At 49.6% G+C, this 14,372-nt stretch overlaps 1 protein-coding gene across 1 annotated transcript; it reads left to right on the forward strand.

Moving 5' to 3' along the window:
• Nucleotides 1–575: 575 nt before the first annotated feature.
• plk3 (polo-like kinase 3) lies at nt 576–12,669 on the forward strand (the record flags this gene model as incomplete). Its single annotated transcript, XM_084458122.1, has 15 exons — nt 576–797; nt 2,395–2,502; nt 2,623–2,739; nt 3,646–3,775; nt 4,002–4,089; nt 4,192–4,287; nt 5,653–5,851; nt 6,268–6,394; nt 6,619–6,728; nt 9,222–9,339; nt 10,448–10,531; nt 10,630–10,792; nt 11,458–11,587; nt 11,818–11,937; nt 12,469–12,669. 15 exons carry the CDS (start codon nt 576–578, stop codon nt 12,667–12,669), a joined length of 2,013 nt encoding a protein of 670 aa, XP_084314248.1.
• Nucleotides 12,670–14,372: the final 1,703 nt, after the last annotated feature.

The following is a 14,372-nucleotide window of genomic DNA, read 5'->3' on the forward strand; positions in this document are numbered from 1 at the left end:
TATCCACAGACACACCAGGATGTACACACTTTATCCACCGCTGATACTGGTCTAGTCACCACTACACACCACTGGCTGATGCGTGTGTATGAAATAGCTACCGTAGGCTGCGGTTTTATCACTGGAAAACTGAGCCTTTGTTTAGTGAGGATAGTCACATGAATAAAGGCAAATGATCATAGTGTGATTTATTCCCTACAAAAAAACACGTGTCTCTCTTTATCAGATACGCTGGTATCCCCAGTGGTTCAGTAGCAGCCTAGCAGGTGAGTCATCAATACGCACGGGGGTTTCATTCATATTTCTAGTGAAGTTCCCATCCGAAGTCATCAATACGCACGGGGGTTTCATTCATATTTCTAGTGAAGTTCCCACCCGAAGCCAAGGCCTCGTTCCCATCCGAAGCCGAGGCCTCGTCTCCTCGTCTCCTCGCCGGCACATCGGGGTGACTCGCTCAGACACGCCCTCCCCGTGACGTCAGCGCCGGGTTATAACCGCAGAGCGCGTCGTCGCAGCGTGCTAGAAGAACCGAGACGGCGACGGGACGTGTGTGTTAAACGCGTTACTGTGGATGAATGGATACAGCAGGGTGTTTCACAGCAGAGCAGCGCCATTCATGTCAAACCATGAATCCGGATTTATTCAAGCCTTCTCCGGAGCGGAGCCAGGTTCTGACTAATTCTGCCAAAACCACCAGCAACAGGACTAAACCCGAGCAAATCAAACCCGAACTCGCTCAGGTGATCACGGACTCCAAGACGGGGAGATCCTACAGCAAGGGGAAGCTTCTGGGAAAGGTAATGGCATTTAATAGGCTACAATGGCTCATAGCAAAGGCAAACATCCAGTCGCATCTACGATAGCCAAGGTCTGATGGCTGATGGCACTGAATCAGAATAAGCTTTATGCGTCAGCGGTATCCTTTCCATTTTGGCACCAGCCGCTTCTCAAATCGAGCATCTTGGAGCCCATTTCCCAGATCCCCCCCGGGGTGAGTGTTCCTCTGCGGGGTGAGTGTTCCCCCCCGGGGAGAGTGTCCCTCTGCGGGTCTGACCTCGTGTTCAGGATGTTCAGGATGTGACCAAGCTCTCCTGAGCGTCATGGAACGAGGAGAGTCCTAACCTTACATACGCGCCATGGAACAGGTTTGCTCACATATCGGTTCTTTGTGATGGGAAATCGCTCCTGTAAATAAACCTAGTAAACAAGCCTAGTTTGTAAATAAGCCTGGTAGGCAAGGCTTGTTCATGTATGAGCTGAACATTTGACCGATGGTTCAACATGGACTACATTGTCACCTTTACGCATTGGAAAACGCTGTTTTGTGATATTGCCACCGTGCATTGTAGCAACACGTTGGTGGCTGTGAGGCAGCGAGGCGACTGTGTGGCAGCTGCCGCATTGCTTTGAGGTGTCGTGGTGTCAGACGGCGCAGTGAGCCGAACATGGCGTCCAAGTCTTCATATGTGCACATAACGAGTCAGTGTGATCTCTTTATCATCGTTGATGTTGTCGTGCCAATTTCGGCGCCGCTCATGAGCATCGTGTTGTTGAGCTGGTTGTGTACATGAGTCATTGTTGAGCTGGTTGTGTACATGGGTCATTGTTGAGCTGGTTGTGTACATGGGGTCATTGTTGAACATGCAGGGTTTTGGCTGGTGGATCTGACGGTTCTCCATCGAGAGACTGGTCGGATTGAGGGGCAATGGCGGGGATCTGTATCCAACTTTGGGGGACATTTACATTGAAATTGAGTATTTTGGGGGGGGGACATCTTCCTACGCGCCGCGGCTGTATGGACATTTGAATGCCACTACCACAATCTAAATATTGGGGGGGGGGGGGGGGGGGGGGGCAATTTTAATGATCAAATATTCGGGGGGACATGTCCCCCCTGACCCCCCCAGGATCCCCGCCCCTGGGTAGGGGGTTATGGTTCTAATCCCTGGGTAGGGGGTTATGGTTCTAATCCCTGGGTAGGGGGTTATGGTTGTAATCCCTGGGTAGGGGGTTATGGTTCTAATCCCTGGGTAGGGGGTTATGGTTCTAATCCCTGGGTAGGGGGTGTATGGTTCTAATCCCTGGGTAGGGGGTTATGGTTCTAATACCTGGGTAGGGAGTTATGGTTCTAATCCCTGGGTAGGGGGTTATGGTTGTAATCCCAGGGTAGGGAGTTATGGTTCTAATCCCTGGGTAGGGGGTTATGGTTGTAATCCCTGGGTAGGGGGTTATGGTTCTAATCCCTGTGTAGGGGGTTATGGTTGTAATCCCTGGGTAGGGGGTTATGGTTCTAATCCCTGTGTAGGGGGTTATGGTTCTAATCCCTGGGTAGGGGGTTATGGTTCTAATCCCTGCAGGGTTGGTGACCTGTGTTGTCCGTTTGTCTCCCCCAAGGGTGGATTTGCACGATGCTACGAAATGACAGACCTTACCAGCAACAAGATGTACGCTGTGAAGGTGATTCCACAGAGCCGAGTGTCCAAGCCTCATCAGAGAGAGAAGGTAGACACACACACACACGCATACACACACACACACACACACACACACACACACACACACACACATAAATGTCCGCCTCACTAATGTGCCTCACAAATGAATAACGTCTCCTGTCGACAGATTACCAATGAAATCGAGCTCCACAAAACCCTCTCACACAAACACGTGGTGAAGTTCTCGCATCACTTTGAGGACCAAGACAACATCTACATTTTCCTGGAGCTCTGCAGCAGAAAGGTGAGCTGGGCTGTAGAGGTGGTGTTGTGTTGTCACAGTGTGTGTCCTTGTATAGATGTCCGGTGTATGTCTTTGTATACATGTCCGGTGTGTGTCCTTGTATAGATGTCTGGTGTGTGTCCTTGTATAGATGTCCTGTGTGTGTCCTTGTATAGATGTCCTGTGTGTGTCCTTGTATAGATGTCTGGTGTGTGTCCTTGTATAGATGTCTGGTGTGTGTCCTTGTATAGATGTCTGGTGTGTGTCCTTGTATAGATGTCTGGTGTGTGTCCTTGTATAGATGTCCGGTGTGTGTCCTTGTGTAGATGTCCAGTGTGTGTCCTTGTATAGATGTCCAGTGTGTGTCCTTGTATAGATGTCTGGTGTGTGTCCTTGTATAGATGTCCTGTGTGTGTCCTTGTATAGATGTGTGGTGTGTGTGTATAGATGTGTGGTGTGTGTGTATAGATGTCTGGTGTGTGTCCTTGTATAGATGTCTGGTGTGTCCTTGTATAGATGTCTGGTGTGTGTGTATAGATGTCCGGTGTGTGTCCTTGTATAGATGTCTGGTGTGTGTCCTTGTATAGATGTCCTGTGTGTGTCCTTGTATAGATGTCCGATGTGTGTCCTTGTATATATGTCTGGTGTGTGTCCTTGTATAGATGTCAGGTGTGTGTCCTTGTATAGATGTCTGGTAGGCGGTGTTGTGTTGTCACGGTGTGTGTATAGATGTCCGGTGTGTGTCCTTGTATAGATGTCCGGTGTGTGTCCTTGTATAGATGTCCGGTGTGTGTCCTTGTATAGATGTCCGGTCGGCTCTGAAAGGTTCGCTCATGTTCATATCATATACGTGGGGCAGCGACAAAGATCTACTCCCCACTTTGAACAGGACGGTGGCGTTCTAATCTCCTCTCTGGTCTGTTCCAGTCTCTAGCGCACATCTGGAAAGCCAGACACACTCTCACTGACCCCGAGGTGCGCTACTATCTACGGCAGATCATCTCCGGACTCAAATACCTGCACAACAGAAGCATCCTCCACCGGGATCTAAAGCTAGGTATGTGGACCAGCGGGAATGCGCCTACGTCAAAGCTGCACTGGAAAAGCATTTTAGAAATGTACCTATTCAGTGAATGTAGGCCACGGGCGATGTACTTAGCACATGCTAAGTACTTAAATGGAACAGGCACACCAGAACTTCACGTTCTGTTATAAAATGCCTTTTCAGTGAAGGTTTTATGCAAACGACAGTCAGAAACTCAACCCAAGTTCTCATCTCTCAGGTAACTTCTTTGTGAACGAGAACATGGAGTTGCGTTTGGGAGACTTTGGCCTCGCCGCCAAGCTGGAGACGGTGGAGCAGAGGAAGAAGTAAGAAACCTTGTTCCTCTGGCGTCTCACTCAAAAACCATGACATCACCTGGCGTGTGAGCGGCGCCTAACCGCCTGTTCCAAACCGGTTTTTCCTCTCAGAACCATCTGTGGAACTCCGAACTACCTCGCCCCCGAGGTGCTCAACCGCCAGGGCCACGGGACCGAATCGGACGTCTGGTCGCTAGGCTGCGTCATGTGAGTACCCCGTCTGGTGGGTGTGTTGCGTTGGGGAAAAGCTAGGCTGCGTCATGTGAGTACCCCGCCTGGTGGGTGTGTTGCGTTGGGGGAAAGCTAGGCTGCGTCATGTGAGTACCCTGTCTGGTGGGTGTGTTGCGTCTGGTCGCTAGGCTGCGTCATGTGAGTACCCCGCCTGGTGGGTGTGTTGCGTTGGGGGAAAGTACGTATCTCTTCCTGGTTGGGGTTGCATACTGTACCGTAGGTTGACTAAGAACATGGTTTCAGGCCATGATCAAGTGTTGTTGACGATGAAAGTGTAGGCAGCGGAAGAGTACTAATGCCTTTTGCAAACAGTGACTTTGGGTATCTGTGTATGGGTATCTGTGTATGGGTATCTGTGTATGGGTATCTGTGTATGGGTATCTGTGTATGGGTATCTGTGTAGGGGTATCTGTGTAGGGGTATCTGTGTAGGGGTATCTGTGTAGGGGTATCTGTGTAGGGGTATCTGTGTAGGGGTATCTGTGTAGGGGTATCTCTGTATGGGTATCTCTGTATGGGTATCTCTTTATGGGAATCTCTGTATGGGTATCTCTTTATGGGTATCTGTATGAGTATTTCTTTATGAGTATCTCTTTGAGTATCTCTGTATTGAGTATCTCTGTATTGGTATCTCTTTATGGGTATCTCTTTATGGGTATCTCTGTATGGGTATCTCTGTATGGGTATCTCTGTATGGGTATCTCTGTATGGGTATCTCTGTGTGGGTATCTCTGTGTGGGTATCTCTGTGTGGGTATCTCTGTGTGGGTATCTCTGTGTGGGTATCTCTGTGTGGGTATCTCTGTATGGGTATCTCTGTGTGGGTATCTCTGTATGGGTATCTCTGTATGGGTATCTCTGTATGGGTATCTGTATGAGTATTTCTTTATGAGTATCTCTTTGAGTATCTCTTTGAGTATCTCTTTATGGGTATCTCTTTATGGGTATCTCTGTATGGGTATCTCTGTATGGGTATCTCTGTATGGGTATCTGTATGAGTATTTCTTTATGAGTATCTCTTTATGGGTATCTCTGTATAGGTATTTCTTTATGGGTATCTGTATCTCTGTATGGGTATCTCTGTATGGGTATCTCTGTATGGGTATCTCTGTATGGGTATCTCTGTATGGGTATCTCTTTATGGGTATCTCTGTATGGGTATCTCTTTATGGGTACAACGAGGTCAGACTGCAGCCTCCTTCCTCTCGGTGTTGATGACACACAGGATACGTGTCTGTTAGAGAAATCTCTCAAAACGAGATTAAACCTGTGAAACTCTGAATCCTGGACTGCAGCGCAGCAGATCCCCCGAATGAAGCTGGCGTGCGCCTCTTTTCTCTCAGGTACACGCTGATGTGCGGCAACCCTCCGTTCGAGACGCTGGATCTGAAGGAGACGTACAAGTGCATCAAGGAAGTGAGATACACCCTCCCCTCCACCCTCTCCCCCGCTGCCCAGAGACTCATATCAAGTGTCCTCCAGAAGAACCCGAGTGACCGCCTCACGCTTGATCAGATCATCAACCACGAGTTTTTCACCAAAGTACGTGCCCAACGCCGTGTCCTCTATAGTAGGGTGGTTGGTCGAGTTAACCGACAGGTTAAATACCCATAATCCACATGCATTGGCAGAGCACAGTGTTGTTTCGCCTATAATACAGCGAATGAATGTCTTTCTCAGTTGACGGTATCTCTGTTTGCCTGGTATCACCATATACCAGGACTGAGCCTGCTCTCTCTACCTCTGCTGGTCAGCTGTGCTCTGCAGCCCCCCCCCCCCCCCCCTCAGGGCTGGTCTTATCTTGTGAGAGGCTGGAAGTATTAATTGTGCTAAGTGGCTCATTGAAATGCAGGCTTTTGCAGGCTTGCTCGCTTCTCTCATTCATAAACCTCCCTCTCTCTCTCTCTCTCTCTCTCTCTCTCTCTCTCTCTGTCCCCCCCCCCTCTCCCCCCACGTAGGGCTTCACCCCGGACAAGCTGCCCCCCAGCAGTTGTGTCATGGTGCCAGAGCTCCACCCCCCCAGCCCTGCCAAGAAGTTCTTCACCAAGATGGCCAAGAGCCTCTTCGGCAAGAAGAAGCCCAAAGGTGAGCGTGGCATAGCTACCCCGACTACCCCTCTCCGCCACAAGCGTACCCTGTCTGACTACCCCTATCCGTCACAAGAGTACCCTGTCTGACTACCCCTATCCCTCACAAGCGTACCCTGTCTGACTACCCCTATCCCACACAAGCGTACCCTGTCTGACTACCCCTATCCTTCACACTGTGATGTCATATCTTCATTCATCTTTTGTGGCGTTTTTCTGCAGCGGAGAAGATTCCATGCGAGGAGAAAGATGACATCTCCAAGCTGGTGTCGGGCATCGTCCGCTGCTCCATCAGTCGTCAGATGAGCTACAAAACCGTCGGGGTCAACGAGGTAGGCGACCTGCGGGCGACGCGAACGCTGACAACGACCTTTTTTAAACATCTCAAGTAACGCAGCACGACTTGTTCCCCCGATACGGATTAACCTGGAAAGAGAAAGTAATTTGACTTTTGAGTGAGTCAGCATTGGACTCTGCTTTATGTCTGTGGCCTGAATGTGATGATGTGAGTCCCCACAGCGAGGACATGTGTGTGTTGATATACAGGAGGACATGTGTGTTGATGTACAGGAGGACATGTGTGTTGATGTACAGGAGGACATGTCTGTTGATGTACAGGAGGACATGTCTGTGTTGATATACAGTAGGACATGTCTGTTGATGTACAGGAGGACATGTCTGTGTTGATATACAGGAGGACATGTCTGTGTTGATATACAGTAGGACGTGTTGATATACAGGAGGACATGTTTGTGTTGATATACAGGAGGCCGTACGTCCCCACAGCGAGGACATGTCTGTGTTGATATACAGGAGGACATGTCTGTGTTGAGGACATGTGTGTTGATATACAGTAGGACATGTCTGTGTTGAGGACATGTCTGTGTTGAGGACATGTCTGTGTTGATATACAGGAGGACATGTCTGTGTTGATATACAGGAGGACATGTCTGTGTTGAGGACATGTCTGTGTTGATGTACAGGAGGCCGTACGTACCCACAGCGAGGACATGTCTGTGTTGAGGACATGTGTGTTGATATACAGGAGGCCGTACGTCAGGCGGGTGCTGAGCTGCTGGGTTATAATTGGAGTCTGGGTCGACCGCAGGCCGTGGTTGTGGCAGCGCGCATCACAATAGTGTCGTGCTACCGATGAGAGAGAGAGAGAGAGAGAGAGAGAGCGCTAGCTAGCTGAACTTGGGAGCCTTTAATGTCACAGCCTCTCGAACCTGCGCTTCATTTTCACACAGTCCTATGCTAGATCACGGATATTAAATTGCCTGTCTGGGAACCTCTAAATGTCTAACTGTTTACGGGGGACTGGAATGAGGAACTGATTAGTGCTGATAAGCTGCTGTAAAGATACACCGAAAGGGAAGTTGGAGAAGATCTTGCTTCCGTTCTTTGACGTATTTCCGCCTGAAACGGGCTGCAAGGGCGGGACATACGTTTAGATGAATTTCATTGGAACGTTATTGAGCGGGCGGGACATTCAACACTTGAGGCTGCAGAGTAGTTGACGTTTTGATTGAGGTCCCTCAGTCTGGGGGTCTCAGTCTGGGGGTCTCAGTCTGGAGGTCTCAGTCTGGGGGTTCCTCAGTCTGGAGGTCTCAGTCTGGACGTCTCAGTGTGGACGTCTCAGTGTGGACGTCTGTGTGGAGGTCTCAGTCTGGGGGTCTCAGTGTGGACGTCTCAGTCTGGGGGTCTCAGTGTAGACGTCTCAGTGTGGACGTCTCAGTGTGGGGGTCTCAGTGTGGGGGTCTCAGTGTGGGGGTCTCAGTGTGGGGGTCTCAGTGTGGGGGTCTCAGTCTGGAGGTCTCAGTCTGGATGTCCCTCAGTCTGGAGGTCTCAGTCTGGAGGTCTCAGTCTGGGGGTCTCAGTGTGGGGGTCTCAGTGTGGGGGTCTCATGTTTGGAGGTCTCATGTGTGGAGGTCCCTCAGTCTGGAGGTCTCTCAGTGTGGGGGTCTCAGTGTGGGGGTCTCAGTGTGGGGGTCTCAGTGTGGGGGTCTCAGTGTGGGGGTCTCAGTCTGGAGGTCTCAGTGTGGGGGTCTCAGTGTGGGGGTCTCAGTGTGGGGGTCTCAGTCTGGAGGTCTCAGTCTGGAGGTCTCAGTCTGGGGGTCTCAGTGTGGGGGTCTCAGTGTGGGGGTCTCAGTGTGGGGGTCTCAGTGTGGAGGTCTCAGTGTGGGGGTCTCAGTGTGGGGGTCTCAGTGTGGGGGTCTCAGTGTGGGGGTCTCAGTGTGGAGGTCTCAGTGTGGACGTCTCAGTCTGGAGGTTCCTCAGTCTGGGGGTCTCAGTCTGGGGGTCTCAGTGTGGGGGTCTCAGTCTGGAGGTCTCAGTGTGGACGTCTCAGTCCTGGAGGTCCCTCAGTCTGGAGGTCTCAGTCTGGAGGTCTCAGTCTGGGGGTCTCAGTCTGGGGGTCTCAGTCTGGAGGTCTCAGTGTGGACGTCTCAGTCCTGGAGGTCCCTCAGTCTGGAGGTCTCAGTCTGGGGGTCTCAGTCTGGGGGTCTCAGTCTGGAGGTCTCAGTCTGGAGGTCTCAGTATGGAGGTCTCAGTATGGAGGTCTCAGTCTGGGGGTCTCAGTGTGGGGGTCTCAGTGTGGGGGTCTCAGTGTGGGGGTCTCAGTCTGGAGGTCTCAGTGTGGGGGTCTCAGTCTGGAGGTCTCAGTCTGGATGTCTCAGTGTGGATGTCCCTCAGTCTGGAGGTCGAGGTCTCAGTGTGGAGGTCTCAGTCTGGAGGTCCCTGTCTGGAGGTCTGTCTGGAGGTCTCAGTCTGGAGGTCTCATGTGTGGCGGTGATGCTGACGTCCCCTTCGTCCTTCCTGTCCAGGTGACCTCCCCTGCTGGTCAGCCCGTCGGCTCCGGACCAACGGACACTCCGGCCGAGGAGGAGTCCAGGAAGTCCATATCACGCTCCTTCAAAGGCACGGTGGCCAGCAGCACTGACCGTGAGTCACAGCTCAGGCTGGTTTGGTCTCTTCCCCCCCCTCCCTCCCCCCCCCTCCTCCCTCCAAAGCTATGGTCGCAATTCAGTTCGATTGCTTGGCACTTTAGATGTTAGATTTTGGAGGTCAAAGGTCAATATCACTTGACTTAGGGTCTAGTTCACAAAACATGTTTAGAGCAAGCTGACCTTTGGAGGAGGCATACATCCACCAAGCGGTATTTCTAGTTCATAGTGGGATGTAAACCTGTGTGCTTGTCAATTGTTTAAATGGCTTATTATTAGATAATATTAGATATTAGATATCCATGAAAACCCCTGATTTTGCATTTTATGGTAGGCTAAAAGCTGATATTTGCAGACTCAAGACACTGTAAATGGCATCTAATGCACAGACATACACATCTGTTGTGTTCTACAGGAGAAAATGGGATTAGAAAATAATTTGACTGTGAGGCCTCCACGACACACATTGTACAGGCTATTTCGTTCTTATAGAATTAAACATTCTATTAGAACGAACTAGCCTGTACAGTGTGTGTCGTGGTGGCCTCAGTCAAATTATTTTCTTTAACGACTTGCCTTCTCATGTAGTAAATTGTTTGATTCCTTGATTTAAAACAAATACGTCTCATTTCAGTTTTCTGTAAAATCATTCATATGTGAAAACATGGCATGAGAACGGCCAGTCACGGGATAACGGGGTCGTGGTTTTGCTGTGGTGCAGCTTTGACCCTAAACCGACTGGTTTACCTTCACCACAGGTCAAAGGTTACGAAGGCCTTTTTTAATATGTTAGTAATGCTGACGAATATCACATGGGTTTGTGCCAAGAGACATGGCCAGACAACCCTGTAGTTTAAATGTAGCGTTGGCTGACAGTGACGACAACATGACTTCAGCCCTTCCTCTGTCTCTGGCGTTGACATCGCCGTGGCCGGCAGTCTCGTTTGACGCCTTGCAACTTTGGCTTATCGACTTGACAAGTGGTTGAGTCAGTGCTAGGCTGTCACTGTATGTTGGTGTTGAGTTGGACTTCACCCCTCTCTCTCTCCCTCCCTCTCCTTCCCTTCCTCTCTCTCTCCCTCCCTCCCTCCCTCTCCCTCTCTCAGCATGTGAAGATGTTCTTACTCCTGCTGCAGTCGCTGACTCAGCTATGAAGGTCCTCAACAGCTGTCTGTCCTCCATGCCAGCAGGTGAGTTCCACAGGCGTCTGACCCTCTCTACTGACCCTCTCTACTGACCCTCTCGTTTACCTTCATGCCGACCTGTCTCTCCTCTCCTTCCTCCCCAGCGACCCGGAACCCTCCCTGTCTCTCCAGACCCAAGCCCTTCGTCTGGGTCACCAAGTGGGTCGACTACTCCAACAAATACGGCTTCGGCTACCAGCTGTCCAACCGCAACATCGGCGTGCTCTTCAACGAGGGCACCCACCTCAGTCTGTGTGACGAGCGCAAGTAAGAACCCGTTCACTCCCACCGCCGAGAATCACTGCTAGTTTATATAATAGGATGAGAAAGTAGGGTAGTAACATTTTTATGTAGACGTATCATAAAATAAATGAATAAAAACCTCTTAAGGCTCGTGAGCCAATACTGTTAGGACTCCTGATCGCTCCCAACGCTGAGATGCTACTGGCTCAGGGGCCTCGTTACAGATGGTACCAGCGTGGTCATGCTACTGGCTCAGGGGCCTCGTTACAGATGGAACCAGCGTCGTCATGCTACTGGCTCAGGGGCCTCGTTACAGATGGGAACCAAACTTTAGACATCTCAGAGATAAACACAACATTCAGTTAGGACTCATCAACATTTAATTTAACGTTAAATTAATCAATCAATAATTCTCTGTACCTTTCTATATTATAAAGGATTAATTAGGACTCATCGACATTTAATTGAACGTTAAATTAATCAATCAATAATTCTCTCTGTACCTTTGTCTCTTTCTATATTTTTATATTATAATTATTATAATAAATATTATAATATTATAAAAATGATATCTATAGCACCTCTGCTATAATGTGATGTTTGAACACTGCGACTGAACACTAATGAAATGAGTCATTTGTAACCTTTGACCTTTGCTGAGCAGACTGTGTGTCCCCCTCTCTCCTCAGGACGGTGCACTACTGCATGACCAACAACAAACACTTCAGCTTCCAGACCAGTGCTCTGCCAGAGCAGCTCCGCTGCCAGAAACACATCGTAGAGCTCATGGCCAACTACATGGAACAGAACCTCATGGAGGTACGGCATCGCAGCAGTGGGTTGTGGGTATTGTAGTTGAGTGGGGTTGTAATGACTGTGGCGAATTATGATCTAGGAACTGATCTTGTAGGTAGCTTGGAACATATTTTGGTCACAGTCAACATTAGTTTGACTGATACTAATCAATCAAGTAGTGATCAATCAATACCGGATGGTGATGATGAGCTGATCCCAGACCTGTACTGTAAAACCATCCTTGTGTTCTCCAGGGAGGAGACCTCCACTGTGAGGGCCAGCCTTCCTCCTCCTCCTCCTCCACGCCTCTCCTGCTACAGTGGGTGAAGACGGACCACGCCCTTGTGATGCTCTTCAACAACGGCACCCTGCAGGTGAGACATGAGCCTGTGGAGCTAGGTGGATAGTTAGTTAGTTAGTTAGTTAATTAGCTAGTTAATTAGTTAATTAGCTGGATAGATTATAGATCTATATGGTCCTGATGGAGGAAATGTTGTTTTGTTGTTATCCAGCCCTGTAGAACCCTCCTCCAAAGCATCATTCATTGGATATAACTAGGGTTGCGAAATTCCGGGAATATTCTCAAACGTCCCATGGGAATTAACAAGAATTTATGGGAATTAATGGGAATTCACAGGTTTATCCAGTTTATTCCCGTCAATTCCAGTTTATTCCCGTCAATTCCCATTATTCCCACAAATTCCTGTTAATCCCCATGGGAGGTTTGTGATTATTCACAGAATTGTGCAACCCTAGCTATAACCCTCTTCCTAAGGGAATACAGTCCTTGTGTGTAGCCCTCTTCCAAAGCCTCATTCATGGGCTACTTTTCCCCCAAAGGGACTCCATGTACTGTAACGGTCCGCCCCTTTTAACCACATCTCTCCATCTCCTCTCCTCCTCAGGTGAACTTCTACACGGACCACACCAAGATCATCCTGTGCAGGTCTGCGTCCGACTCTGCGTGGCTGCTCACCTACATCAGCCGCCAGCGCGCCTCCTCCACCTACCTGCTGAGCATGCTGACGGAGCTGGGCTGCTCGGCCGAGCTGAGGCACCGGCTGCGCTACGTGGTCCAACTCCTGCAGCACCACGCCGACGCCTGACCACCCCGGCGGCAGGCCCGGGGTGCACTCGTTTCGCACCTCGACGGTGGGGGAGGGGGCGGCGCGCCAGGGTGGGGTTTTGAGCCGATGGAGTTTGAATAAGGAAAAACTTGACGCACCTTGGGGTGGGGCGTTCCCCCCAGGATGCAACACGGATGAAGCCCGACTTGACTTGACTGACCTCCGCCCTCCTCTCCACTACTCCCTCCCGGCTTGGCCCACAACCGGCCCCACCTCTCCATCCTACCCCCCCACCCGCTGCTACTCCGCTCCCGCTTGGGAGTCACCTCGACCGGGAGAGACACACCAGGCCCCCCGGCTAGAGCCCGGCTCCCGCGGTCAGAGCTTAGTTTTTTTCTTTTTCCTTCTTTTTTTTAGCATTAGGTCCATTACCTGATTACCGTATCACACTACTGGCTAGACCACACACACACACACACACGCCTGGTCGTCCCGGCCCGGCGTCTGAGGCCCGCGGTGCGGAGACGGAGACGTTTCCCGCTTCTTTTACGCTTCGATGTCACTGCCTTTTTTTTTTCTTCTTTTTTTTTACGAACGAGGAACAAACGTGACTTGATTGGAACGCAGCGGCGTCATGGATGCGACACCATTTGCACTATCGGTTGTCATTTCATAAGAAGGGCAGTCGGTTGCCGTCGGTTTTTATTTCTGTTTTTAGCTATAGATACCAAAAGTTCATTCTTTAAACAAAAAACAAACAAAAAAAAGAGTGCTTTTTTTCCATTTCTTGTTTTAGATTCACAGAGGGGATAGAAGTGTACGCTGCAGTTAGGGGGGATGACTTCTCCATGCAGGAAGCGTGCTGGGTGGGGGGTGAGTTTGGGGGGTGGGGGGTGAGGTTAAGTGCCTTAGATGGAAGTCTGTATCGTGCAATAACACCCCTGTTGAATGTCCAGCTGTTACAGAGGGGGGAGGGTAGGGGAGGGAGTATGTACTGTTGGCCTACTAGAAGCAAATACTTTTCTACTCTGAAAATGTGGTTCAAATGTGTTTGAGAAGCACTACAGTCTCACTTGCTGGTTGAAGCTTTTGGTGGAACAATATTATAGCCCTGTACTACAGTATTTGACGTGAAAAAAGAAATGTATATTCTACTCCGCCGTACTGTAATCCCTCATTGGTTTACATTGCTTTCTCTGACCATACTTGTGTCCTTAAAACTGTGACCTTGAATGCAAGTATTACACACACACACACACACACACACACACATACAGGTGTTGTCTTTTTGGGAAAATCCAACATTGTGAAAGCCATCTGCTATTTGAGACTAATCTTTATTTTTGGGCACGTAATGCCATGTCTATTTATTTTTATTTATACATTTTTTTATTTATTCTAGATGTAATATTATGGTCTTGACACATGGGAGATGTTCAATAATGATCACTTTTTTATGTACTGTATTTGGGAGAATGGGAGTAAAATAAAGTTTATGGAAATGATTTTGTTTTGCTCTGACCATCCCTTCATGTGTGCTGATGAATGTAACTAGCTGTGATGCCCGTTGGAGCAACATCACTAATCACCCCGTCATCACCCCGTCATCAACCCGTCAGCCGCGTTCGTCTCCTCGCCAGAACCCGAATGGGGACATGTATTTTGCTCCTGAGCCGAAGTCCCAAATGAATGTCAGTCAGTGGGTGTTTATTCCCCGTTCTTCTAACTCATCGACCAGACTG

The sequence above is a fragment of the Borostomias antarcticus genome (genome assembly GCF_949987555.1).
Source record: "Borostomias antarcticus genome assembly, chromosome: 24".
NCBI classification, from domain to species: domain Eukaryota; kingdom Metazoa; phylum Chordata; class Actinopteri; order Stomiiformes; family Stomiidae; genus Borostomias; species Borostomias antarcticus.